Genomic DNA, 23,112 nt, shown 5'->3' on the forward strand with positions numbered 1-23,112 from the left:
AAATTTAAATGTTTTTTTTTTTTTTTTTTTTTTTTTTTTGCACACCTTGCTATCTTCTCCCCCGCCTCCGTTACTTTAACGGGGCAAAAAAAAAAAAATAAAATGAAATGAAGGCGCCTCGGGGAATGCACCCCGAGAATGCCCCCCTTAATGCACCCGATAGTGCACCCCTATATATTGCACTAACGCTCACGGTGCAAGTCGAAAAGAGGCCGAGTTGATCTTATGTATGTGTGAGTGGCCCTTCCGGGTGGGTACTCTCCCTGTGTGTATGCCCCCAGCTCGAGAGGGTAGATCGATCTGGTATGCGCTTGGCGGGAGGGGGGGGAGAAAAGGAAGCAGAAGTTTCTTCCGCGTGAGGTGTAAACTCTCCCCTTTGTTGGCCTCTTTATCGGCCCCTTTCTACCCACTTCCCCTCCCTCCCTGTGGAGGCCTGCTCCTTTATCGTTTGATGGAAGCCCCCGAGCTGACGCCCTCTTGGCATGTGCACCACTTAGAAGGGGTTCACTCGCTGCTCGACCGGCCGGCTAGTCAGCCCGTCGACCCGACAAGCATCCTCCCCATTCTGCTTCCCTCCCCCCCAGCATAATCACAACCCACTTGCGTTTTAAGACTACCCCTGTGTGGACACCCCCCATTCGAGAGCGAATCGCGTGTGTGTGCTTTTGCATGTGTGCATCTGAACGTCCATGCTATTTTCTCCCCCCCTTGGGATTCGCTCCTCGAGGGCGTTGCGAAGTCGTGCTGTTCGCAAGAGAGAGAGTGAGTCTACCTGTGGGTGACCCTCCAGGGTTCATCTGCTCGGCGTGCGTTTTTTTTTCCCCCCGCGCTTCGGCCAACCGGGGATGGTCTCTAACGCCTCCTTCGCAAAGGCTGATTACTTGCGAAGCTGGTTGGGCCGTCAGCAGGGGGGGGGTAGCCGGGTAGGTCGATGGGCAGCTCACTCAGCAGGTCGATGGGCAGCTCACTCAGCAGGTCGATGGGCAGACCGATGGGCAGACCGATGAGCAGACCGATGGGCAGACCGATGGGCAGACCGATGGGCAGACCGATGGGCAGACCGATGAGCGAACCACCCAGCGAACCACCCAGCGAACCACCCAGCGAACCACCCAGCGAACCACCCAGCACGCTTCTCAACCACACCCACTTCTTTACACACATAGATGCATCAACTTGGCAAAAAAAAAAAAAAAAATTAACCAAGTTACCCCGCGAGGCATAGTAGTATGGCCTTGGCAAAAGAACCACCCGTCGTGTGCCTAATTTCGCTGCGACTATAAAAATAATTAAGTGAAAGTGCAGAGCTGCATGACATCGTGGTGTACCTGCACCGGCGCTCCTGCCAGTGCTCACATAAATATGGCGAGGCTTTCTTTTTTATAAAATTATTTTTTCGCTTGCTTCACCTTTTCATTTGCTTTTCCTTTTCACTTGCTTTACCTTTTCTTTTTTTTTAACGTGTCTCCCCCCTGGGGGCACATCTGAGATGCGCCCTCCCTCCGTCTATTGTTCTCTCCTGCCTCGTGGAACAATTGCATGCATGCAGGGAGGGGGGTGAAAAGCAGTGTGCCCATTCGTCGCGGGGCATGACGTTGTCTCGCCTGCGGGGTGACTCCACCAGTTGCTGCGAAGCCACCTCCTCGCTGCTGCAAAGCCATCTCATCGCTGCTACAAACCACCTCCTCACTGCTACCCCTTCCGTTTAGCACACGTGCATGCCCCACTTCACCATTGCGTATGATCATCTGGAAGCCCCTTCCCCTTTGCAGCTAGCCTCAAAAAAAAAAAAAAAAAAAACACATGCACATACGGTTATACGTATGCTTCTACGTATGATCACCCTTATGCCTGGGTAGTGGTCCCACATATAACGTTCGGCGAACTCGCCTTGAGGTGACTCCCCTCGAAGGAGTTGCCACGCCGGCATTGCGTAGTGTGCCTACGAGTGCATGCTACCCCTTCGCACCCACATAAACGGAAGAGAATAAACAGAGCAGCGACGTGGAGGCGCCTTTCCTGCGGGTGCCACCTCCCGTTGAGTCGTCTGCCCGCCCTTCCGTTTGTTCGCTCACTTTGGGGAAGGGCTCCTCCACGATGATGCAGCTTCCAGTGGAGAAGAGCTCGCGCGAGGGGGACGACAGCGGCGGTGGAAGCGATAGCAACCATTGTTGCGATGCCGCAGACGAAGTGAGACGAAGAGTCGTCCACACGGTGGGAAGCGAAAGAGGAAAGGATCACGCAGATGTGAGGGGAAGCGGACCCATGGGGCCTTTGTATCCCCCAGGTGGAGCGAACGGGCAAAAGGCTGACGATATGGGGAAAGACGTGAAAGTGTACGTGGGCAGCAGGGCGGTGGAGACGAAAGAGGAAGTTGCAGAACCGTCACGTGGAAGAAACGCAGCTGAAGAACCGTCACGTGGAACCAACCCGGGAAGCGTCTTCTCACCCGGGGAGGAGGACCTCCTGCTGAGTCTGCTCAAGATGAAGGACCTAGTCGCAGAGCAAATGTTACGGAGGCGAAGTGCAAAGTGGCGGGTGGACCAGATGAAGCAAGCGAAGAGCTATTTGGAGCAAAAGCTGAAGGAGAGCAGCAGAGGGGACTCCACAGGAATGCTCCCATGTGCCTCAGAGTACAATGGGTATTCCCAATTACTGAATTTAGGGTTAACGTTTATGCAGGTGAACGTAGTAAATGGGGTGATGGTACACACCTTCAAATGTTTGGAGCATGCTGAGTGCCTCGGGGAGGCATATGTGCTGAAAGGGGAGAAACTAGTAGACAGCGAAATATTTATTAAGGGTCGTCTCTGCATAGGAAAGAGGGAAGCCATGTTTCCAAGAAGCTATTGCGGGGCCCAACGGTACCGATGGATTTTCTTCGATGACTGCTACAGTGTGCGGTCTGGAAGGAACCGAGCCATTGCCATGGGATACAAATATTTCAACAGCAGCAAGAGTGCAAAGAGGTATGTTCGCAACTTCATCTGCAGCATGAAGGAGAGGTGCGCCAGTCGACTGAGGGTGGTCAACTACAGGGGCACGAAGAGCACGTGGATCGAGCTTAACTCTATTTACCATGAAAGGGGCTGCCTCTTTTACAGGCCATGGGAGTGGGGTAATGGCAGCCTGGATAGGGGTAATGGCAGCCATTCGGCCGTTAGGGGAGCAAACAAAACGGTCTTGATTGGCAGTCAGGTCACTCCCACCAATAGGGGAGTTTCCAGTCGGGAGAGCTCCCCCCAAGCAGACTTACCAATTAACGATTCACTCTTAAACGCAACGTGCAACTGGGGAGGCGACGAAGGTGTGGTGGCTCACCTTGCTGGTCAGGTTCATCACAGGGGAGCTGCCCCTCGGAACGGTGTCCTGGCAATGCCTCCCAGTTTGGGTCTCCACAGGGGAGGTCTTCCAAACGGAAAGGATGCACTTGAGGAGGTTCCCCTCAAAAGGGGCAACCATCAAGGGGGAGAAGAAGCCCTAGGGGAGCATGACCCAAGTGGCACTACGGGGAGGCATCGCATCGACGTTGCAGTGGACACCGCGAAGATGCTATCCCCCTCAAAGGGGAACAACCCAGAGGAAGACCCCTCCATGTGTGCGGCCGCCTCCCAGGGAGAGGTGAACCCCAGCGGGGGTAAACGCGCGAGCAGTGGCGCCGCCAAGGAGAGACAACGCAGTGCGGGCGTAAAGGGGCGGGAAAAAAAAATGAAAACTGCAGTGCAGGGGGGGCGAGAAGAGGGAGAAGCGGGGGAAGGGGTAGAAGCGGCAGAAACGGTAGAAGCGGTAGAAGCGGTCTTAACGAACAGACGGGGCAGAAGTAACCCCTTAAAACCGCGAACCGGAGCGAGCCCCCACCTGGCATATCCCGCGCAGCAGAGCCGGAGTGGAAACAACGCGCACACCCATGGAGCGGCCACTGTGCGTAGAAGAAGCGCGTGTGCAATTGCAGCGAATGGGTTAAGGGGGGAGGAGCCCCCGCAGTTGTCCCCCGCTCAACGTGTGAGACAGAACAGGACCAAGCGGGAACTGGCGGGTGTGGATGCCACCCATTTATTTGGTAATCGTGTTCACCACCCCATCGACCCTTCCAATGGAGGAAAAAGCGTTTGTGTGAAAACGATGGAGGTCTCCTCTCAACCCCCCCAGCTGGAGAAGCCACCCCCCTCTGTAAGGCACCAACCGGATGAAGTGAACGCCACACATGATGGAGACCCCCCCAATGGAGAGCAACGCAGCAAACGCAACTACGTTGATGCGATTTATAGAAAGGATGTGACTCACCAAATGGAGGTGGGTTCACTTAGCGAAGGGGAGAAAAGCAATACGCCCCCCTGCAGCTGTAGGGTAAATCCAGAGGAGGAGGAGCAACACACTGGTGGGAGCAAAATGGAGAGTAACTACTCAAATGATGATGGCAGTGAAGGAAGAGGGAACATCATTCCCCCAGATGAGGAGAGCCTATCAAATGGCATTAAAGAAAAACAGGGAGACCAGCTCATGGAGACGCTTTACCCTAATGAGGAAGAAAAAGCAGATGAGTCCCCCGAGAGCGATAGACAATGTGTGTCTCCCCCTCACTTGGTGAAATGCGAAAGGAGGTACTCATCCGAGGGGGGAATCGGAATGGGCCACAGAAGTGTGGACAGCGGTGTGGGCAGCGGTGTAGACAGCAGTGTAGACAGCAGTGGGGACTTCTCCATCCTGCACAATGAATCCATCAACGAGGTCCAGTGCGATCCGCATGAACAGAACAGCAGCCAGGCAAACCGTGCGAACAGTGCCAACGACGGAAATGCGCAGAAGCTGGGGGGCAACAGCTCCGAAGCGGAAACGGAAAGTGGGAACTGTTCGACGTGCTGCCAAAGTGAGGAGGGGGAGAAACTCCAAAAGGGCTAGACCGGGCCGCGGGGGACGCGCCTCTCTTCCGCCGCGTCGGCGATTCCCCAGATAGAGAGATTTGCCAAGTGAGCTGCACCCCTACCAACACATGCAAGCAGAACGCCGGTGGGGCGGATGTTACGACGCTTTAACACAGCACACCTTTAAATTGCAGCAATGGAAACGAGGAAGCAAATCACAATACCCCCAACATGATGAATAACATTTGCGTGGGAAATAGCTACCCGCTCGGTTACCCCCCACTGCAGCGACCAATTGAACAGCTTACGAAAGAAAAATAATTCATTTGACATACTTATGCATTTTTTAAGTGTAGAAAAGTCCATGCCTCGGAGGAACAGCGGATGGAAAGACCATCCCCCGAATGTATATCGATGTGGAGGTGACACCCACATGTGTAGCTTCACAGGCAGTCATTTCCCCAATGAGGGAACACGTTCGCCAATCGCAAAAAGGGGGAGCCCTTTTAACATAACGCAGCCCCTTCGCACAATGATGAAAGCAACGGGAGGTGCCGCTACTACAATGACTGTGCCGACCGGTGAGAATGGCCCGTGTGTCACGAAGCGAAACAGCGTGGGGGTGACCTACGTCCTGAATTAGCAGATCGCAGCGTTGCCTCAGCTAGCCATTTTGCAGTGAAGAGAGGAGAAAAAGAAGAAAAAAAGGGAAAAATCATGAACAGGAGGTAAACAGCGAAGAAAAAGAAGAAAATTGCCTGAACAGGGGGTAAAAAAAAAAAAAAAACCCTAATAGGGTATAAAAAAAAAAAAAAAAAAAAACACCTAAATAGGGTATAATACAAAAAAATCACCTGAACAGGACATAAAAAATAAAAAATCACCTGAACAGGAAAAAAAAAAAAAAAAAAATATTCACCTACATGTACCCACCTAAACACACACATCACATACATGCCCACAATTCGTGTAAACTGATTGTTACACGACAACCGTGCTGCAACCCACATGCGCGAGCTCACGTGTGAGTAGCGATTTCGCCTCGCTTAACCACACAAATGAATTTTCCCCAGCTTGCATTCACAGCGCATAGGTTGGTGGGGATAATTAAAACCCTGATTTATTGTTAGACGCGCGAGTAGTGCTTCTTTCCGCTTGCGTCTGCGCAATCGATGGTGGTGTCTACATGTGCGTTCAACGACGCTCACGGTAATTCAGCAGTTGCTTTGTTTTTCCTAGCATAGCGTAGCGTAGTGTTGTTTTTTTATTTTATTTATTTTTTTTTTTTTTCCACTTTCCCAAATGAGTGTTGTAGAAAGGCCTAACTAAGCATGCCTGATGTTTGTGACATAGCCGCCTTTCGCACGACTCTCCCCATGGCCACGTTGCTTTTCAACACCCGTACTTCTTCTCCCCCCCACGCGTGATAACCAGTTCGCTCCTATGCAGGGCTTACTGATTTATGTCCCTCATAAGGCCTTTCTGGTCACTGCACGATTATGTTGTCTGCACAGGGGGGTATGGGGCGCCTTGAATGTAAGCATCCACCGCTTTGTTAACACGTTTCACCCCAACGTAGTTGGACGCGGTGACATTAAAGCAGCTGCATGCGCATGCTACACTTGTGTTGGACTTTGGTAAGTGGTTGGGGGAGAAAGCCCTGCCATTCCTTTTCTTTCAAATCAGTGGTGTTTTTTTTTTTTTTTTTTTTTTTTTTTTTTTTTTTTTCCATCCACTGAGCAAAACTTACGAGCGCAACGCTAACGTAAACGCATTTGGAATTAAAATGAGAAGAGGTACCCGGTCATCAGTGTGCGTCTCCCCTGCGCATGTGCAAAGTTGTAACGTCGCTCTCCCGTAGGTGGTCTGTCAGCAGTTGGCGGGTTCCAAAAGGAGCTTTTCACAAATTGCAGACGTTGCACCCTTTGCAGCCGCTCCAACCGGGGTTGTGCTGACTCGTTCAGGTCCTTTTTGTTTCGCGCAAGGGGAGCATCGCCATAGGCTGCGCATGGGCGGCACATTTACCGCCCCTTCACCGGTGTGCGTTCCCGTACACCTGGGTGATGGGCCACACGCATGATACTAAGCAGCGCTCCTCTGAACACACTTGGGGGATTCCCCCCCCTCGCTAAGGTGTCTCACCATTTTCGTAGCACTTCCCCGCCACGTGGATCACCACTTCGCGTAAAATATATTCACCGCGTATGTTTTGCAATTTTTTTTTTTATTTTTTTCCCATCGTGTTGTGTGTTTTGTTTCTCGCCAACTTGTGGTGGCACTGAACGGATTGACAAAGTTACCCATGGGGGGGCAAGTTCGTGATCGAGTTCGGGTGGGCGCGCAGACTGGGAGCTGCTTCGACAGACCTTTCGCTTTTCTTTTTCACAACGGAGTGTGTCCCATTTGAGAGGCATGCAAGAACAAACCTGGGCAATATTCTTTGCCGTTTCCGTCCGTCCCACCTGCGTGAATGCCTGTTTGACGCGGCACACCTGGGGAAGGCATATACATATGCGTATTCATATGCATATGCATAGGCAGATATGCGCGTACGCAAAAGCTGCTGCGTCGTTATGTTCGCCGTGGAGCTTGAAGCGCATCCACCACGCTCAGGGGGAAGCAGCCAAGTCAGTCACGCCGTTAGTCTCACAGGTTGGGATTCGGCATGGCAAGGAGAAGGCGAAAGGAAAGCGAAAGCGAAAGGAAAGTGAAACGGAATTTTGCTATCTTGTCATTTTATTACTTGTTTGCTTTCCCATTTTCTTATTTTCATTTTCATATTTTTTTTTTTTTTTTTTTTTTTTGCCGCATGCAGGGGGCCGCTGCGCGCAATATTTTTTTCGCATGTGCGTTTTGGCCTCACCGCTTGAGGTTTGCCTTCCCTTTTGCGTTAAATTGGCACCTCAGTTTGCTTCTTGCTGCTGCATAATTTAATTTGAGCTTCCGTTGGGACTTAACCTTTTGTGGGATTTTGTTTTCAGCAAAGCGCAGCCCTTTGTAGGTTTTTTTTTTTTTTTTTTTTTTTTTTTTGTGAGTCATTTTTCCATCCGAGCATGCGACTTCAGCGAGTGAAGTGACGTCGTGTTGCCTTTTTTTCGCATGTCGTTCTGCCTCTTTCTCGTTCGCCGTGCTTCCCCCATCACGCGTTGCACGTCCCACCTGCCCCCAGACCTGCGTGAGGATGCCACTGTGGTGAATAAGAAGAAAAGGAGCATTACGCATTTCGCTTTTTCTTTTTTTTGGAAAAGGCAGCACAGTCAGGAGGGTAGCAGCAGGTGAGCGGAACGGTGAGCGGAACGGTGAGCGGAACGGGTGAGCGGAACGGTGAGCGGAACGGGTGAGCGGAACGGGTGAGCGGAGGTGGCACCTGGAGGAGACACCCCAAGACGCCCCTCCACGCCGCTCCTTCGCGTAAACGGTAAACGCGAACTGCTGAGGAAAGGCAGCTGTCGGCACTTCTCCCCTTGAGAGGAGCACCAGCGGAGGAGTGAGCCAAGTCGAGTGGGAACCCCTCATGTGGTGAAGCGGCGAAACGGTGAAATGATGTTTGGGGGGAGATCCTTTTTTGTGGCGGTTAAAGGGTTTCCCTCTTAGCTACGCAGCGCAGCGGCACGGCTGGTCGCACGTGTGCAGGTTAGAGGAAGCCCGCCCCGTCACCCCACACAAACACCGAGAGATATAACCGAAGAGAGGAAGAAGAGGGCGACCCCCCCTAACGTGACCACCCCTGACGGACCCCCCCTTGTGAGCAAAATGAAGAGGAGCCTCTTTAGGGTGAGGTGCGCAGCAAGGATGTACGCTCGCGGGGGAGAGGCGAAAGGGGGGAAGGCGAACGATGGGAAGGCGAACGATGGGGGTTCTCCCGTGGGAGGTACTGCTTTGGGAGGTACTCCCGTGAGAAGCACCCCCGTGAGAAGCACTGCTGGCCATGAGGTGTTCCCCCCCCCTAGCGAAGGCAACTCGTGCAGCGCCCCCCCGACACGGGGGCGGGGGATAGCGTCCCCACCCATGGGGAGCGTCACCCCCAATTCGATTTGGTTACAGCAGGTGAGAAGGTACCAAAGCGGGAAGATCAAAGGGAATGAAGTTCCCCCCCCGAGTGGCATGACAGAAAGGGGAAAGGGAGGACAGAAGAGAAGGTCAGCTCCTATGAGAAGGTCAGCTCCTATGAGAAGGTCCACCCCCACGAGAAGGTCCTTTGTGTACCCCCCCATTGGAAGCCACCCCCCCCAGATGAATGAAATGCTGGCCGTGCTGGAGAAGTACCATAGAGACGTGTCCTTCATCAAGTACCTCTTTTTGGCTAACTGCGTAGTCGTGGCGATTCTACTGATGGGTTCTGTGCATCTACTGTGGGGTGATTCCACGAATAAGCTCATTTTGCAAAAATTTGAGAAGCTCCTTGCAGAGGTGAGGAACTCGTCGAAGGTGCAAACAACCATCAAGGGGATGCTAAAGGATCTGTTCCAAGGCGCCGTGCAAGATGAGGAGAACAAAAGGGCCACCCAGGAGTTCTTCTTAAACATCCTACAGAACTCGAAGAGTCCATTGGGGAGTGTATTTACAGACGTTTTGCAAACGGAGCATGTGAGGAACAGTCTGAAGGATACCCTTTTGGATGTCTCTACTTACCTGTGTAACAACGAACAGGTGCAAATGAAAGTGTATCACCTCCTGTCGGAGGCCATCCACCTCCCCATCGCAGTCAACACGTCGAAGAAGTGGCTAAACGATCTACTCAAATCCGATAGCGTAACGAATAACGTCCGGGAGGTTTTACGGGATGAAATTTTTAAAAACGAGGAGGTCCTCAACGACTCCGTTGCGTTCGTGCAGAATGCTCTCCTGAGTGCCATTAGAGATAAGAAGACAAAGGAGATGAGCAAATTGTTTTTCGCCTCCGTCCTTTCTAACCCCGAGATTCAACAGCAGATTTCGGGGAACCTCTGGAAAATCATAAAGTTGGCTGTTTCCCCCAAGTGGATGACTTACGAGGGGGACGAGTTGCACTTGGAGGTGGAGAGCCAGTCGCCTTCCGCGCGGGGGGGGGCCCGCGGGGAAGATCCCCTCCTGGACGCGGGCAGGGCCCACGTGGGAACGATCAGCTGCGATGTGTGCGAAGTTAGCGATGTGCGCCACGTAGGGGGCCACCTGGGGGAGGGTCCTCCGGAGAGGGGGGAGCTGCTGCCCCTGGGGAGGAACAGGGGAGGCGCGGACGAAGAGGAGCGAGTCGTTAGCGAAAGGGGGGCAGCAGCGGACGAAGAGGAGCGAGTCGCAAACCAAACGGGAGACGCCGCAAACGAAAGTGCCGAAACCGCAAACCAAATGAGACGCGTGATTACCCTCTTCGAGCGCGCAGACACGAATGACGAGCACGCCGACGTGACTGCGTGTGAGCAGACGTACGTCGGGCAGCCATTCCAAATTGCCAAGGGAGGGAGCTTCCCACATGTGGGCGTGGAACACCTGGGGGAGCTACGAAGCTTCCTCCTTCCTCCCCACCCAAGTGGGAACATCTCCCCCCCCCTGAAGGTCATCCCGATGAGTAAATTTAGAAGCCTTAGGGAAGGAGCAGGCCACTTGACAAGTTTGCGGAGAGATCACGGTGCGAGCGGTTCCAGCGGTGCTAACGGGAGTAGTGGGGCCACCCCCCCAGGGACGGCGTCGCACAGTAGTGATGTGCCCAACGCCGCGCCGCTGAACTGCGCTCCGCTGAACTCCGCGCCGCTTAACCCCGCTTGCGGAATGAGGGAGCAAATGAAGTTCTTCCTGCTGGACGCGTACAGGTTCTACGCGCAAAAGTATTATTTTTACTACTACTACGTGGAGCGGGTCAAGGCGGTCCTGCAGAAGGCGCTGGGGGTGAAGTTCTTCTGAGGCTTTGGGGGGGGCTGCCACGCCCTGCTTCTCTGTGCCGCTTCTACACCTTTGCAATGGCGGGAGGAGCTACTTGCCCACGCAGAAGGTCTCCAGAATCTCGTTGAGTATTCGCGCCTGGCTGAACCCGCCAATGATGGCGTTGAGGGCCGCAACCGCCAGCCGTAGCTCCTCCGCGATGATGTCAAACGTTAGGAGGTGGCGGTGCCGCTTTATAAAGAGCAGGTGCTTCAGTGCCCGCCGCAGGTGGGTCTTGTGCCTCTCGAACGGGAGGAACGCGGGGGGGCGGTCTCCCCCGCCAACCCCGTTAACCGCGCCGCTTTTCCCGCCGCTAACCGCGCCACACCGCATCGCCTCGTTGAGGCCCCGCAACAGCGCGCCCACGTTGCGCCCCTCCTTGGAGGAAACGAAAAAAATGGTCCGCCAGACGTTTCGGTGGATCCTTCGCAACCGATGAGTCTTCAACTTCCTCTTTAGAATCTCCTTAATGTTCCTCCTCACCTCTGTGCGGCTCTCACGAATGGCTAAGTCGCACTTATTCACGCAGATGATGAGTTGGGGCAAGGGGGTTGTCTTCTCTCCCCCGGAGGATTCCCTCTCCCCCAATTGGCTGCTCAAAATGGAAAGGGCAAGCTTCAACTCGTCTGCGTACTTCCTCACGTTGAGGACGATCAGCACGCAGGCACTTTTAAGAAGGTGCTTGAGGGTTTTCCTTACCCCCATGCGTTCGAGTGCCCTATGTGGAAGGTGCTTGAGGGGTTTCTTCACCCCCATGCGTTCGAGTGCCCTATGCGGGTTGCTCTCTCCAGTGGGGGAGCCCCCTTTAGAGTCATCCCTACGTAGGAGCTGCTCCTCCCTGAGGACCCTCGCGCTAACCCCTGCTGAATCGCAGAAATTGTATGGCCGCCCCTCAACGGTCACCCCCTTCTGCACGACGTCTATGGTGCTGCCCTGAATCCTCGTCACGATGGAGACGTCACTACGACAGATGCGATTCATGAGGGTGCTCTTTCCAGAATTGACTTGCCCGAAGAGGAGGACATCCAGGGGGGTACTTAAATCTTCTACATTTGGCTGCCTTAATATTTTTCTAATGCTTCCTATTGCGTTGCTCAGGTGGCGCTGGATAAATCGATTGATGGAGCTTCTCTCCTCATCGGATGACAAGTGCTCATCCTCCAGATCAATTTTCACCTGTGTGTACAGCAGCAGCTTCTTCATATCGTTTCGCAGCGTTGCGTATATTTTCTTTGCTTTTCCATTTAAATAATTTAATGCAATTTTTTTTTGCTCCTTCTTCGAGCACCAAAGTAACTCCTTCAGCCCCTCCACTTGAAGCAAATTCATCTTCCCATTTTGGAAGGCCCTTCTGGTGAATTCCCCCCTCCTGCTTGGCCTTATTTTGCTAAAAAAGGCATCATTTCTTGTGTTTACTAATTTGTTCCAAATTTCTTCTGAACATGTGCAGGTGAAATTGTCATTTTTACCAATTTGGCTTAAGAAGTACTTCTCCTTTTCACTTTTTAATATATTGGCGAAAAGGCTATTTAACTTTTCTATCTCCTCCATAATTTCGTTCACAATTAGGGGAGATCCATGGCAGTAGATCTCAACGACATCCTCTCCTGTATACGATTTGGGACTTTTAAAAAATGAGTAGACTACCTGGTCGATCTGTTCGTGGCAGTTATTGTAGATTCCTCCGGAGCACATCTTCCTTTCTTCGAGGTCCCTCCTCAGTTGCATCACCTCCTCCAGGGTGTACTCCGTCTTTCTCTTCATGGCGCGGCCGTCCGGGGGGGGCTCACCATTTGGTTGGTTGTCCCGTTTACGTTTCGCCTCGCCACCCCGATTACTTTTCGCGCCGCTACCCTTATGACTGCCCGTTTCGCCACCCCTCTCACTGCTCGCCTCGCCGCTAACCCCCCCGTGCAGCAGCACCTCCAGCACGACCCTGCTCAGGGGGCCCGACATGCGCACCACCGCTATCGCGCTCACGCCCCCGCCCGAGCTCAGCGCGTAGATCGTGTCTCCCTCGCCCAGCACCCTCGCAAGGTACTCCCCCCGCGGGGAGGGCAGCGCGGTGGCCGCGGTAGCCGCGGTAGCGGCATTGGCGGCGTTAGCGGTAGTGGCGGTGTCAGCCGTATTGAAGTTACTCACCGCGAAGCCTCCTCCCTTGCTGCTCCCACAACTCCTCCCCCTACGCAGCGCATTCCTTTGGCAAAAGGAACCACTCCGGGGGATGAAGCAAAGGGGCGCTTCCCCTCTGCGGGTGCTTCTCTTCAAACTTGTGCAGGGGCTGACAAGGTGAGTCACAACAATGAACCCTATCAGTTTGGAGAAAGTTACATACATGGGGAGTGTCACTCGTCCGGCGAGAAGGTCCCCTCACCCAACGAGCACACCTTCACTAGTGTACTCACGTGCCGATTCATCAAAAGGTTGTCACTCCTGTGTACCTCCGCAGAGGGGGTTAAAATGGGCCACCCCAGGGGAGAAAAAAAAAAAAAAAAAAAAAAAAATATGACCGTTCAGGTGAAAGCTGTTCCAAATGGCGACAAAAAAAAAAAAAAAAAAAAAAACCGCGGGGCTGCCGCTGAGCGGTCAAATGGCGAACGCGCATTTTGGGAGCACTTCCCCATGACTTGACTTCCCCACCGACTCGGCTTCTCGACCAACTTCTCCACTAACTGCTCACTCCACGTCGAGGAGGAAGACGAAGCTGGGCGCGCCGCCCGCCTGCACATTCAAGTAGTCGCGCTCGCGCAGCTCGCCCCTGTCCAGGAGCTGCGCGAAGGTGGCGCTGAGCCTCCGCTCGTAGCCCCTCCCCACAAGGCACCCTGCCGCGAAGAACAAAATGGCGGACTCGGTGGAAACGCTGATGCGGTCAACGCCGTAGTCCCTCCGAATGCATCTAACAAGCTGACCGAACGTATCGCTTCGCTTAAAAGTAATATGAATCCGTTTCCTACTACATATGATGCACTGTGGGTTCTTAAACATCTTGTAATGTAGAAGGTAGAACCCCTTTTCCCCCACATAGAGGACGTCGCTGTGATGGTGTGTGCGGGGGGACACCTCTTGTAGCTCTCCTCTACCCATTTGCGAAGCAACGGTGTGCATTTCGGTGGTCATTATAGAAGATGTAACCATCAACGTGCTGATTGTTGTGGGGATGGTGTTCTGCACAATCTGTCTCGTCACGTGATAGTCCTCGTGGTCGATCCGATATTGGGTAGCTCTCTTTTTGGCTTCCTCGTGAATCCACAGCACGTGGGTCCTGTCGCTTACGTTGGGTTTTTTCCCCCTGAGTTGCTCGAATGCCACGTGCATGGAGTGAAGGACGCAGTGGGTGAAGTTCGTTGGCCGTCCCGCGATGGAGCACACGGGTAGGGGCACGCCGTCACCGTCTACGTCGCCCTCGCGCTGCCCCCCTGGCTGCTCTCCCCCTGTGGCGTAGTTCCCCAAGGTGCACTGCACACAGGCGAAGTGGCTGCACCGGTCCACGACCTTTACGCTCCCCCGAAGACCCTCCACTCCCCCATCGATGTAAATGACATCCCTCCTCAAAGTGAAAACCAAATTATTTAGGAACATCCGACTGCTTATGTTGTCTAGGCACCCCATTATGTAATCGAAGCTTTCAAAAAAATGAATGTCAAATGATTCCACGTCTTTCACAAAGGAAGTGATGCTCATGTGGGGGTACCTCTCCTTTACCTTCTCCTCAATCACCACTGCTTTGCTTCTTCCAATGTCCTCATGAGAGAAAAAGAACTGCCTGCTTATGTTGCTCAGCTCAACTGTGTCGTGGTCCACGAGGGTAATGTCTTTTACATTTTGGTAGATGAGATTTTTCACAACTTCGTTCCCCAGCCCCCCGCAGCCGACCACGAGCACTTTCGCCGCGCCCATGTGGGGGACTCCCCAGCAGAGGGGGGATTTGCGTGGAGGCGTCTCGAAATGGGAAAATGGGTAAGATGGGTGAAAATGCGCAAAATGGTCACTTTTTTTTCTTCTTTTTTTGGGGGGAACTACCTGGACTGCTCTTCACCGCAGGCCGAGGGAGCGCTTCCCCTCCGGCTACCCCCTCTTGGGAAGAGTCAACGGTGTGCACCTCACCCCTTTGAGGACTGACCCCGCTGTACCGTTTAGGCACTTCGGTGTGGAAGCGGGGTGTGCTGCTGACCCGAGGCCATCACAAATATGAGGCCTGGAGAACCGCCCCTCCATGCGCGCACCGTAATGTGTCATCACCGCAAAGGTGGGGAGTTCTCTTTGGCGACGAGGCGGCTTCCACCGCACTCCACCTGCAGCGGCGTATATGATGGTAATCAAAATGGTGGAAGTTGGGGGGATGGTGTGCCCTTCCGCCGGAGTGGTCAGCAAAAGGCGCCCCCCGATGGAGAGTCAAACGTGCGTCAGTGGTAGATGGGAATTTTTTTTTTTTTTTTTTTCTGCCATTCATGGGCTTGCCCCGATACACTTGCCGCTTCTTTACCGCTCCCTCCCCAGTTGGAAGTGCTTCCCCCATGTGCAGGTCGAACGAGCGGCTGCTTTAAGGTGTAAGTCCCATTCGCCTCCCCTCCTCTTCGCCTTCCCGCGGGCGCTAACGCGTAGGACAAATTTTCACCCCTTCATAGAGCGGCTGATGGGGTGGCTCTGTCCGGCGGTTCGAGCTGCTACACAGTTCGCATCAAGGTGAGTCCCCGAGTGGGAAAAAAAATAAAATAAATATGTAAAGTAAAAAAACAAAACGATCACTGGAACTAACCATGGGACGGTCACCCAAATGGGCGCGCGTACCATCTTGGAAGGGGAGAAACGCACGTGAGGTGCACATCTCTCCTGCGTAGAGTGGTCGCAGTGGGGAGGCTTCCTCAACGGAGGAGACCCTCACTCGCTCATTCACTCGCTCGCTCCCCCCGCATCTATAATGGCGCATATCTGCGCGAAGGTCTCTTCGATGGACCCATTCCCGTCCACACTCCGGTAGACCGTCGGAAAAAGGGAAACGATTTTCTCCTGACTCTGTTCATATAAATGAAACCTCTTCAGAAAGGTAGCCTCGTCATCATCGGCTCTTCTGGCCAACCTGGCAAGGACTTCGTCCGTTACATTTTTAAATGCATCCCCTTGAGAGGATAGCAGCAGTTCCTCTTCTGGAGTTAGTTGCACCCCTTTCTTCTTTTTCATGATGACTTCCACCCCCTTGGCGTTGTAATTCATATGGGTGAGTGGGTCGGCCATTCTGTTACTAACTCGACTCATTAAGGTCTCCTTCTTCACCTGTATGTGAATGAAACTTGCAACTTGGGTGCCATTCTTTGCAAAGAGAAGTGCCTGTTCGTATGACCTTGGGAAGCCATTAACTAAAATGCCTGCACAGGGTTCCTCTCCATTTATATATTTTTCCAAACGGTGCATAAACACTTTTATAACAGTGTCGTCCGACACTAGCGACCCATCGTTCATACACTTTTTTATTCTTTCAATCGATTCGTTATCTTCACTTGGACGGGTACCCCCTCCTGTCTCCTCACTCTCCAAAATGTACTCCTTCAACAGCGCGCTGATGGTGATTACTGCAAAGTGGTACTTCTCTGCGACGAGCGTGCACTGGGTGTCTTTGCCCGACCCCGCCGCGCCGCTCAGGATGAAAATCGGGGGTTCCTTCTGCTTCGCCATTTGGGGGTTCAGCGACGAGGTGGGGCGTAGTGCGCATATGCCTATGCCTATGCGTATGTGTGTGTATGCCTATGCGTATCTGCGTATGTGTGCTCGCGTGGGTGTCCTTTCTGCTTCTACACTGCGTTGCCCTCGTGCGAGTTTCACGCGCCGCGAGAATCGCATGCTCGAAAGAGGCGCGCTTCTCAATTTGTTTTACTCCCGTGAGGGTGGCCCGCGTAATGTGCTATGCTCTGCTTTGCTTTATTTGGGGGTATTTTTTTCCCTTTTTTTTTGCCACTTTTTCGCCGCGCGGTGCGTGTATAAAACGGAGCGGCCGCCATCCAGTGTGCCTTTCGATGCCCCTTCGTTACGCCCTCCCCGCTCATTCGTTTTTTTTTTTTTTCCCCTCCCCCCATTTCTTCTCCTTTTACGGTTTGCTATTCCGCTTTGTAATGTGCATTTTTGGGGAAGGGTTGACCAGCTATTCCTCCCTTCGTGGAAGGCCAAAAAGGGGTGTAACTTGGGGGGATAGTAAGACGCGCATGGGGAAGGCAAGAAGGCCTGGCGCACACAGCTACGCGGTTTTTTGTAGACCCAGCGGCGTTCAAAGTGACCCTTTCCGAGAAGTGCATCACAAGCAGGAGGTACAACCGATTTATGATTACTATTTTTTGTTTTTTTTATACAATTGGATATGCTCCTGTTGGGAGACTTTTCACCCATTTAGCTAGCCATTTTTTTTTTTTTTTTTTTCCACTTTATTTTCCCTTGTTAGGGAACTTTTTACCTGACCAGGCAAGGTCATTTTGACGTCTTTTTTTTTTTTTTTACATCCCTTTCGCTTTCACACGTTTGATTTTTTTTTTAGTAAAATCTGTGACATTTACACAAAAGGTGGTCTTATGGTGGGTCGAAAAGGGACAGGCCATAGAAGGGGCGTCAGTCAACAAGGCTTTCCATCGTTGCATACCCGTTTTGACGAAAGCGTCACCGAGTGGTGTTCCCCCTTTGACGACGGCTTACACTGTTAAGTCTACTTGTGAGGTGTCTGCAAAGGGAAAAAAAGGCTCAACTGTCACCCCCCCTTGAGGTGCAAAATGTGTGTAAAAAAAAAAAAAAAAAAATGTAAAAACAGATCAACCCGGTTAGGGAAGATTCCCCTACGTACGTATCCCTCACCAATGGGCGCAAAACGGCTTATCTGTATCTGCACCATTGCGAGGTGGAAAAAAGGGCGAAAAAAAAAATGTACAATTCTGCACCTTCCTTAATTTGTCTGTTTTCTTCTTTTTTGCAAAAGACCCGCTGCGCATAGCAGGTGTACAGTCGGTAGAGTTTAAGCGCAGCCCTGCGGTGTATGCGGGCGGCGTCACGGTTGTTCTATTATTTTTTTTATTATTTTTTTTTTTTGTGGCGAGGATCAGTGAACGTACACCGCTACTGCTCGAGCGGAAGAAACGCGAGCAAGCGAAATAAAGCAGACATAAAGTGCGCAAATTGCTAAAAATGCCAAGAGCGCGACGCTGCAAACGGGTTTGTAAAAATAATTGCCTTCTCTTTCCAAACAAACAGGAATGCATTTTTGTTGTTGCGTTTTAGCAGTGCATCGGCGTGTCCCCCACAACAGCGAGACATTAAAGCATCTCGGCGGCGATTCGCTCGCAGAACTTTTTCCAAGCAGACGAAACGGTGATTGACGCTTTAGCTTTTCCTTCCCGTCCAACTCTGCGGCGTTGTCTTCCCTTGTGTGTGAGAGTGCCTGTGCGGTTGCATTTCAAATTGGATTTGTTCCCCTCCACGTGTGTTCCTCCATACCTTTTTTTTGTTCCCCTCCACGTGCGAACATAGATGCACCGCCCCTCACGAGAGCGATTCACATTTTTGTCCGTTCAAAAGAACAGCGCCTCTCCCAAAAATTCCCTTCCGAGAAGTGTCCCCACACAAGCGCACTTTTCACCTTGCCTGTTCATAATTTTTTCCCCTTTTTGGGATTTTTTTTTTTTTTTTTTTTTTTTCCTGGTTTGTTCAAAAATGGCTACCTTACCGTCGAGCAAGTCAACCAGCAAGGTTGCCGCGACGACCGAAATGGAGGAGGAAGTCACAAAAGAGCATCAGTTCCAGGAAATCGTAAAGAGGAAAATGTCGCTTATGTGCTGTGGGGGCGCGGCGTGGCACACTCTGTCCAGCTTTGCCCTCCTCTTTTCTGCCCCATTTTACTCCCCCTTTGTCCTCCTCTTTTTCTGCCGCATTTTACTCCCCCTTTAGGAAAAGCTGCAAGACCTGGGCATCAACGCAGCAGACATAAACAAGTTGAAGGGCAGCGGCTACTGCACGATACTCTCCCTGATCCAGACGACGAAGAAGGAGCTGTGCAACGTCAAGGGAATTTCGGAAGCAAAGGTAGAAAAAATTCTGGAGGTGGCATCCAAAATAGAAAACTGCTCCGGCTTCATAACAGCTCATCAGTTGGTTCATAAGAGAAGCAAAGTTTTGAAGATCACAACGGGGAGCTCCACGCTAGACAAAACATTGGGAGGAGGGATAGAGAGCATGTCCATCACGGAGCTGTTTGGGGAAAACCGCTGCGGGAAAACGCAGATCTGTCACACGCTGGCGGTCTCGGCTCAGTTGCCCAGGAGTGTGGGCGGGGGCAACGGCAAGGTACGCCCAGGGGTGCACCACTGTCCTTCCGTTGAACGAGCGTCCTCCCGTTGTGCGTGCGTCCCCCTTTGTGGGATTACCCTCCCTTTGTTGGATTACCCCCCTCCGCAGGTATGCTACATCGACACCGAAGGCACCTTCAGGCCAGAAAAAATCTGCAAAATAGCCGAACGTTACGGAATCGATGGAGAAGATGTGCTGGACAACATCTTATACGCGAGGGCATTCACACACGAGCATTTGTATCAGCTGCTTGCAGTGTCGGCGGCGAAGGTATGTCTGGTGAATGGCTTCTCCTTTTCCTCTGCGTGAGTGGTTGCTCAGTAGGGGTGGCCAGCAAAGAGGGAAGCGCAACTGGCAACTGGGCGGGGTTCATTTGGGGCCACCTTGGTGGATGGCCCCATTGCAAAAGTGCGCTCGAGGGGGTGAGGCGCCCTCCCACCACATCATTAGCTTTGTTATGTTATCCGCATCACCAAATTTGTTACGTTTTGTTATGTTATGTTATGTTTATTTTTTTTTTTTTTTTTTGCATCTCCCCTTTGCCGCCAACCCCGAAGATGTGCGAAGAGCCCTTCGCTCTGCTCGTGGTGGACTCCATCATCTCCCTCTTCCGAGTTGACTTCAGCGGACGAGGTAGCTTCGCGGAGGAGCAGTGGAGCGGCTCGCCGGGGTGCCCTTGCGTGTCCCCCTCAGCACGCTCAGTTGCATAACGCCTCTCCGTTGATATGTCTCCCCCGAACGACGTCTCCCCGAATGACGTCTCCCCGAACGACTTCTCCCCCCCCCTCAGGCGAACTCTCCGAGCGGCAGCAGAAGCTCAACAAGACCATGTCCATCCTGAGCAAGCTGGGCGAGCAATTCAACATCGCCGTTTTGATAACCAACCAGGTGATGTCCGATCCGGGGGCTACGATGACTTTCATTGCCAACCCGATGAAGCCAGGTTCGCTCGACGGAGGCGCCAGCGCCGGTTGGCGGTACACCCGTTGGCGGTACACCCGTTGGCGGTACACCCGTTGGCGGCACATCCGTTGGCGGTTCATCCGTTGGCGGCTCATCCTGCCGTTCATCTTGCCACTCATTTCGCGCTAATTTCACTCCCCCCCGCGGGCCAGTCGGCGGGCACGTCATCGGCCACGCCTCCACCACCAGGCTGTCGCTGAGAAAGGGCAAAGGAGACCAGCGGGTGTGCAAAGTCTACGACGCCCCCAACCTTCCCGAAGTGGACTGCATCTTCCAGCTGTAAGGGGGAGGGCGCGCGCAAAAGGGGGAGCGGCGGGCGCGGCAAAAGGGATGAGCAATCGATCAGCAAAGATGAGCAATCGATCAGCAAAGATGAGCAAACGATGAACAAACGATGACCAAACGATGTGTTGCGCCACGCGTGGGCATCCGCCTGTCCTCCCCGTCCGCGGCCCCCTACCCGATTTATTTTACCTTACTTTGTTTTGTTTTGTTTCGTTTTATTATTTTATTTTTTTTTTTTTTCCGTTCAGGTCGGACGGCGGCGTGATCGACGCAACTGACTGAGCAAGTGTGCGCTGTTGGGCGGTAGGAAAAAATGGAAAAAAAAAGGCTACGCAAAGCATAGCAGAGCAACGCGGCGAAACGCTACGCGGAAGCAGAGCACAGATTGGCCGCACGCCGGGGGTCCACCGCCGACAGGTGAGCCCCCATCAAGGGGTCCAACTTAGGACGTCTCTATCAGCTTCTCTGGAAAAAAAAAAAAAAAAAAAAAAAAATAAATAAATAAAAAAGCTGTGCAATGTGTGTGCCACATGGGGAGAGGCCCCTCAGCATCGTCGCGGGGGGAAGCGCCCACAAATGGGGACTCCACTTTTTTCTTTCCTTTCTTTCCTTTCTTCCCCCTTGTTCAAACGAATGAATTACTAATTTTTTTTGCAAAGGCGTCGCTCTCCAAGCGGTCCGCGTAGAAGGGGTTGCACACTGCGTCCACGTAGATTTGGTGTAGCTTTAGGAAAATCTGGGAGGGGGGGGTGCGCCATAAATGTGTTTGGCGGAAGGGCACGTGGAGATGCTGTGTAGAAATGCCCCGCCGGGACGCTCGCTTCTATCACTCACCGACTTGAGCATATCATCGGTGTATTTATTTTTGCTGTCGTCTAAGGTGAGGATGATTTTGAGGCCGATGGCCTTGACGACGTAGGCGTAGTTTTTATAGGCGCTGAAGAGGGAGAGGTTAACTCCGATGCATCCGACGTAGGGCTCGGTCTTCTTCTCGCTCGACTGGGCTGTGCAGGGGGTGGGGGAAAGGGTGCAAGCGGTTTGAGGGGAGCGGCGACATGTGCCACTTCTGCAAAGGTGCACGTGGTTTGAGGGGAGCGGCGACATGTGCTCTCTTCTGCAAAGGTGCACGTGGTTTGAGGGGAGCGGCGACATGTGCTCTCTTCTGCAAAGGTGCACGCGCAGCTGGAAGTGGGCCCACTTGCAGGGACTTCCCCCTTTTCCCCCTACTGAGCTTCTTCAAATTGTCGAGGGCAGCAAAAACGGAGAAGCGAGAACTCAGCTCGTCGCTCTTCTCCGTTGAGTAGAAAAATAAAATGTCGTCGTCCTCCCCCAGGTAGCAAAGACTCTTTATGGCCATTTTGTCCCTTCAGGATGRAAAAAAAAAAAAAAAAAAAAAAAAAAAAAAAAGAGGAAAGGAGGGGGGACGCTTCAGACGGGTGGAATGACGTCGATTCGTAGAGTCACCTCTGAGTTGGCAGCAGAGGTGTGGCGGGCAACTCACGTATTGTTCATTCGCTTTCTGGGGATGGCACTGCAGGGGAAGCAACCATGTGGACGTGCATGCGTATATGGGAGGAAAAGCATCCGCTGGGCTACATTCACGCGAAGAGCGGGGGGGAAGCAGATAAGAGCCCCTACGCTGTGGAGGAAACCCTGGGGAAGTTCCACCCTTTTAGCGGCGAGGAATACACACGGGGGAAAGAAGCAAAAAAAAAAAAAAAAAAAATAAAATAAAAAAATAATAAAATAATAAAAGTCGCTACGGAGTGGAAGAATATGTTTAGTTGCTCTCCATCTGGTTTGTAACTCCGCACGAGTTGCCAAGCTTCTTTTTTTTTTTTTTCTCGCGGTCGCCTCCACATGATGGGCACCCGTCGACTGTTCATCGAGCGAGGAAGAGGGAAAAAAAAAAAAAAAGCATCCCATTTTTTTTCTTTCCAAAAGGAGGAAGTTGACTTGTTCTGCAGCAGTGCATCTCTCCTTCTCACCCCTTACATGCCGTAGAGGGGAAAAAAGAGAAAAAAAAAAGGCAGCTCGGAAGGAACCCCAGCAAAGGCCCCTGCGTGTGGTGTGACGAATTGTAGAGCGGAAGGGAGAAGAGTTACATAGCCACAGAGCGGTAGAGCGGTAGAGCGGCACAGCGGCACAGCGGCAGAGCCATCGTAGAGCCGCGATCGCGAGCCGCGCGGAGGGTCGCCCATCGCCGGCCTTATGCGGAGCAGCGCGCGACGTGGCGGGAGAGGCGGCGGTCGTTGCTCTTCCCCTGTGTAGAATGCAACCAGCGCGTGCCGAGGGGCGCAGCTACATGCGCGTGCAGCCCCACTGGCACCTGCGCCCTCCCCGGCAAAACGGCAGAGCGGTGTAGCGGCAGAGCGGCAAACGGTGTAGCGTTGTAGCGGTGTGGCGGAGGACAAAATGCGCCGAGCGAGGGAGGGAACCGCCTGCCTGCTCCTCTTCCTGATTGGCAGCCTTTTCATTTGGGGGGAACGCAGTGGCAAGCGCGTGAGCTCCTTTTCGGGGGCGTCCCCCCTGGGGGGGAGGCGCGCCCTCTTCCTCGGCGGGCCCCTGCAGAGGGAGGACCGGGGGAGGGGGAGCGGCGCCCAGCGCAGCAGACAGCCCCTCGAGGGGGCGCCGAAAGCGCGCTTCCAGGAGGAGAGGGCGGTGGGCAGCCGGCGGGGCGCCGCGAGTGGCAGGCTGTTCTACAGCGTGGGGGGGCCCCCCGGGGGGGGAAACAGTGAGAGGCAAAGTGTGCACCCTGATGAGCGGAGAGGAGTGCACCCCCCTCCGCGGC

At 53.0% G+C, this 23,112-nt stretch overlaps 7 protein-coding genes across 7 annotated transcripts, besides 14 other annotated features; 3 read left to right on the forward strand and 4 right to left on the reverse strand.

Moving 5' to 3' along the window:
- Positions 1–3,290: 3,290 nt before the first annotated feature.
- Positions 3,291–3,321: a microsatellite.
- Positions 3,322–4,122: 801 nt separating this feature from the next.
- PVX_089545 (hypothetical protein) lies at positions 4,123–4,899 on the forward strand (the record flags this gene model as incomplete). Its single annotated transcript, XM_001614948.1, has 1 exon — positions 4,123–4,899. One exon carries the CDS (start codon positions 4,123–4,125, stop codon positions 4,897–4,899), a length of 777 nt encoding a protein of 258 aa, XP_001614998.1.
- A 67-nt stretch (positions 4,900–4,966) lies between these two features.
- Positions 4,967–5,134: a microsatellite.
- A 2,673-nt stretch (positions 5,135–7,807) lies between these two features.
- Positions 7,808–7,855: a microsatellite.
- A 233-nt stretch (positions 7,856–8,088) lies between these two features.
- Positions 8,089–8,109: a microsatellite.
- Positions 8,110–8,966: 857 nt separating this feature from the next.
- Positions 8,967–10,739, forward strand: PVX_089550 (hypothetical protein, conserved; the record flags this gene model as incomplete). The annotated part of the gene is made up of 1 exon (XM_001614949.1): positions 8,967–10,739. The coding sequence occupies one exon, from the start codon at positions 8,967–8,969 to the stop codon at positions 10,737–10,739; it is 1,773 nt and encodes a 590-aa protein (XP_001614999.1).
- Positions 9,582–9,603: a microsatellite.
- Positions 9,705–9,808: a microsatellite.
- Positions 10,740–10,808: 69 nt separating the features above from the next.
- On the reverse strand, positions 10,809–13,094 carry PVX_089555 (tRNA modification GTPase trmE, putative; the record flags this gene model as incomplete). The annotated part of the gene is made up of 1 exon (XM_001614950.1): positions 10,809–13,094. One exon carries the CDS (start codon positions 13,092–13,094, stop codon positions 10,809–10,811), a length of 2,286 nt encoding a protein of 761 aa, XP_001615000.1.
- A 297-nt stretch (positions 13,095–13,391) lies between these two features.
- Positions 13,392–13,484: a microsatellite.
- On the reverse strand, positions 13,434–14,654 carry PVX_089560 (ubiquitin-activating enzyme E1C, putative; the record flags this gene model as incomplete). Its single annotated transcript, XM_001614951.1, has 1 exon — positions 13,434–14,654. One exon carries the CDS (start codon positions 14,652–14,654, stop codon positions 13,434–13,436), a length of 1,221 nt encoding a protein of 406 aa, XP_001615001.1.
- A 266-nt stretch (positions 14,655–14,920) lies between these two features.
- Positions 14,921–14,985: a microsatellite.
- A 413-nt stretch (positions 14,986–15,398) lies between these two features.
- PVX_089565 (adenylate kinase, putative) lies at positions 15,399–16,727 on the reverse strand. Its single transcript, XM_001614952.1, has one exon. The coding sequence runs from the start codon at positions 16,425–16,427 to the stop codon at positions 15,648–15,650; it is 780 nt and encodes a 259-aa protein (XP_001615002.1). The 5' UTR covers positions 16,428–16,727; the 3' UTR covers positions 15,399–15,647.
- Positions 15,490–15,522: a microsatellite.
- Positions 16,728–17,955: 1,228 nt separating the features above from the next.
- Positions 17,956–17,979: a microsatellite.
- Positions 17,980–18,440: 461 nt separating this feature from the next.
- PVX_089570 (meiotic recombination protein DMC1-like protein, putative) lies at positions 18,441–20,787 on the forward strand (the record flags this gene model as incomplete). The annotated part of the gene is made up of 7 exons (XM_001614953.1): positions 18,441–18,536; positions 18,675–19,070; positions 19,182–19,343; positions 19,631–19,706; positions 19,864–20,016; positions 20,189–20,315; positions 20,570–20,787. 7 exons carry the CDS (start codon positions 18,441–18,443, stop codon positions 20,601–20,603), a joined length of 1,044 nt encoding a protein of 347 aa, XP_001615003.1. The 3' UTR covers positions 20,604–20,787.
- Positions 19,760–19,781: a microsatellite.
- Positions 20,764–21,678, reverse strand: PVX_089575 (hypothetical protein, conserved; the record flags this gene model as incomplete). Its single annotated transcript, XM_001614954.1, has 4 exons — positions 20,764–20,786; positions 20,964–21,057; positions 21,156–21,325; positions 21,549–21,678. 4 exons carry the CDS (start codon positions 21,676–21,678, stop codon positions 20,764–20,766), a joined length of 417 nt encoding a protein of 138 aa, XP_001615004.1.
- Positions 20,831–20,853: a microsatellite.
- Positions 21,633–21,655: a microsatellite.
- Positions 21,656–21,686: a microsatellite.
- The last annotated feature ends 1,426 nt before the right edge of the window (positions 21,687–23,112 follow it).

The sequence above is a fragment of the Plasmodium vivax genome, chromosome 5 (assembly GCF_000002415.2).
Source record: "Plasmodium vivax chromosome 5, whole genome shotgun sequence".
Lineage (NCBI taxonomy): Eukaryota > Apicomplexa > Aconoidasida > Haemosporida > Plasmodiidae > Plasmodium > Plasmodium vivax.